Here is a 3,739-nt window from a genome sequence, read left to right on the forward strand (position 1 = left end):
ATATTTTTTTGACTCGGACTTGTGGTCCCGAAACCACTATGTCCGATTAGAGTCAAAACCGGGTTGTTACAATATCGTTGATTTGCATCGGAGATTGTCATGTAATTCTCAGAAGGGTGAATATCCGGATTAAGTCTGTCAAGTAAACTTAATCTAACTACAAAATCGTAATCATCAAGTGGGATAACCTTAATGGTCGCTTTGCCCGTCCACTCGCCAAGTTTGAGTTCCACCCCTTTTACCACACCCGTTATGGGAATGCTTTCTGAATTCACCGTTTTGATTCGTCCCGAATCTTCCTCGATTCTAAGGCCAAATTCCTTTTCCATTTCTTTAGACATAAATAAATCAGACGCACCAGTATCAACAAGTGCATTCAATCTTCTGCGAGCTACGATGATGTCCACAAACATCAACCCATTGCTTGACTTCTCTTCGACACCTCCTAATATTGAATTGAGGCTTTTGGTGTCATCTTCAGCTTCCTCGCGTGCCTCCATGGCATGAAAAGCGGCTTTCTTTGGACAGACACTCATTCTATGTGGGCCTTGGCAAAGAAAGCACTTCATTGGTCCTTTTCTATCCCAAGGCTTACCTTGACTAGACTTTGGGCCTTCGTCATTCTTTTCCCTATGATCCTTGTTTCCCCACCATTGTTTTTGGGTTTCGACTTGGGTTTAGAAGAATCATTATTATCAAACTTTCTTCCCCTAATATCATAGAAATTTTCTGCCTTGGCCATAGCTTCGGTCAATTCGGTGATATCTAGGCGACGCAACTCTTGCTTGGCCCACATTTTTAAACCATCCTCGAACCAATAGAATGCTTCTTTCTCGTTCAAGTCTGAGATCTGAAGCATCAACTCGCTGAATTCTCGAACATAATCTCGAACAGAGCCTTATTGCGTAAGTCGACGCAACTTAGCACGAGCCTCATTTTCAGCATGTTGCGGATAAAACTGCTTCTTCAACTCTCTTTGGAACTCCTCCCAAGTTCCAATGGTCGTTCCTCCACGTTTCTCATCCGTGGACCTACGTCTCCACCACAAGAGAGCAACATCAGAAAAGTAAATTGAAGCGGTGTTTACCTTGGTGGCATCATCCTCAATGCTAATTGCTCGAAAATATTGCTCCAATTCCCACAGGAAGTTGTCCACTTCTCTTGCGGACCTAATCCCCTTGAACTTTTCGGGTTTTGGAATATCCACATGACGTTGCTTCGGTCCTGAAGCCAACATCCCACTTCCCAGGGCAGCCTTACAGATTCTGAGCTCCCCCTTAAGCTCAGCAATCTCTTCCTTCATGGCAGTCAGCAGGGCCTCAAGAGCTTCGTCCCTCCCTGTCAGTTTGTCTGAAGTGGATCTGAGGGAGTCCAACACAAACTCCTTGCTATCTTCCCTCAGTTCCTCCATACGGGTCAGGACCACTTCGAGTGTCTCCTTCATGTCACCAACAGACTCCTTGAGATTAACCACTCGAATTTCCAAGCTCGACAGCATATCCCTCGATCGACTAGCCTTTCTAGCCCTCCCACTAGTCTCCATTGGCTCATTCTGATCAACAGCTTCTTTCGACATTTCTCAAAAGTGCTTTCAAACCCACTCTGGTACCAACTGTCACGGACTTAGGATTCTTGCCTCACAATCCGTGTGGCCTTAGGCAGTTTCTTACTCCAAAAATGCCTAAGTCAGCCTAACTTCCACAAAAGAAAGATTCAACAGAATTCTTCCCAAACACAACTCAAGTGCTTTACAATGAGGGAAGAGGCCTCTATTTATAGTTGAGCCTCTCCAAATCCAACAGTACAAAATCAAGTACATCAACGGCTATGATTAAAGGGTATCTACAATCAAATCTCTAAGAATATAAAATCATATCTTCTAAGATTACCTATCTTATCTAAGATATGTAATCTTATAAAATAATATCTTATAAGATTACATATCATATCTAAAATCTCTAAGATTATAAAATCATATCTTTTAAGATCATGTTTCCATATTTGTCTAACTTGTAGATGGGCCTTCAATCTCTTCAAGCAACGGGTTAGTCCGATTGGGCCAAATGACCTCCTTCCTTCTTGATGGATCGCACAGATGTGTCATGGTTGCGGGCTCCCATGCGCAACCCATGACACTAGTATTTTGTTAATAAACACACACATACAAAAAAAAGGCGCTGTCTAATCGAAATGAACGGCTGATCCAAAAATTTTGTTTTCGAGTCCTGCAACTTCTTTAAATTAAACATTTAGCTATACTGCGCAACCTTAGCAATCTCGTAGCCTAACAATCGCGCAATCGAACATCAGACTTTCCAGAAGGCATATACCAAGACCGTAATGTGATAAAATCATATGGAGACATGTCAAGTGGGCCCTTTTTCACTTCACCAGAAAAAACAAAAGTGGGTTTTTGTTGTTTCTTTAATTTTCTCGAACTCTGTTGAGCGATCGTCTCCGACTAGCTATGGCATTGACTGGTGGCGAAAATATCAAGCAACATTATTGCATGATTTTAACCTTAGGCGCTTAAATTTAAAAGAAACGGTAACAAAGAGAACCGGCATGTCAAAAAAAAAAGCTTGTCAGCAATGTGAACTGAAACAATGTTGAGTTGGGAGGCAAGAACACAGATTCAGCAACTCTGGGATTTGATATCTTTAGGGGATGATGTTTGCACATCGGCTAACAAGGCTAAGTCGTTCAAGAAGGAAGTCTCCGAATTGGAGTCGTTAGTTAATCGACTATCGCAAATGCTGAAAACCCTGCTTTGTTTCGTTACTTCAACGCATACTTCCCTTTACTTGCGCCCACTTCATTGCATAGTCGCCGAGGTTAAGGTTGGCTTTGAGCACGCCCTCTCCATTGTCCACAAATGCAAGTGCGGAAACCTGTTTTGGAAACTCTTCACCACCTGTAGCAATGCAACCCAATTTGTGGAGCTATTCAACTGTTTAAATGCTTCTATCAGCGATATGAAATGGCTGCTTTCCATCTACATGCCCCAAAATTGCTCGATGCCGACGTACGAGAAACCAGTTAAGGTTAAGGTGTGGTCTTGCATCGCCGCCGTCAAAATGGGGCGTGCATTGGAAGATCGCGTCCTGGCGGTGAAACAACTGGCATCACTTGCTGAGCAAAACGATGAGTATAAGAACATTATTTATGAAGAAAACGGGGTACCGTCTTTACAAAAGCTTTTAAAGGAGAAGATATCTTTGGATGCTCAAATCATGGGTGTCAAAACACTTTGCCTTTTAGCTAACGAGAAGGAGAGGAAAAGGGTTATTCTGAAGGAAATGATTTCTACAATCTTAAGTCGTTCATCAAGAACATCGGCGATGTCTGATCAAATTCAAGCAGCCAATTTGGTTACGCTTTAATCAGAGAGAATGTGATATGGTAGCTGGTTACGTTGCTGTCACCTACAGATGATACTAAATCGAATCCGAAATTGAAACTTAGTTGTTCCAGGGCTTTATGGATGCTTGTTCAAGGGAGCATTTCAAATTGTAAGACATTGACGAAGACAAAAGGAATGCTATGCTTGGCTAAGTTGATGAAAACGAAAAAAAATGAATTACAATACAATTGCTTAATGATTATAAGAGAAATTACAGCCATTGCTGAATCAAATAATGAATTTAGACATTCCACCTTTAAGAGTTCCTCTCCGGCTGCAAAGGCAGTTGTCGATGAGCTATTGAAGGTAATCAAAGAATTCGACAACATAAAACTG

At 41.9% G+C, this 3,739-nt stretch overlaps 1 protein-coding gene across 1 annotated transcript; it reads left to right on the forward strand.

The window, feature by feature from the left end:
* Window positions 1-2,606: 2,606 nt before the first annotated feature.
* LOC107925387 (uncharacterized) lies at window positions 2,607-3,383 on the forward strand. Its single transcript, XM_016856050.1, has one exon. It carries the CDS (start codon window positions 2,607-2,609, stop codon window positions 3,381-3,383), a length of 777 nt encoding a protein of 258 aa, XP_016711539.1.
* Window positions 3,384-3,739: the final 356 nt, after the last annotated feature.

This window comes from Gossypium hirsutum, chromosome A01, assembly GCF_007990345.1.
Source record: "Gossypium hirsutum isolate 1008001.06 chromosome A01, Gossypium_hirsutum_v2.1, whole genome shotgun sequence".
NCBI lineage: Eukaryota > Viridiplantae > Streptophyta > Magnoliopsida > Malvales > Malvaceae > Gossypium > Gossypium hirsutum.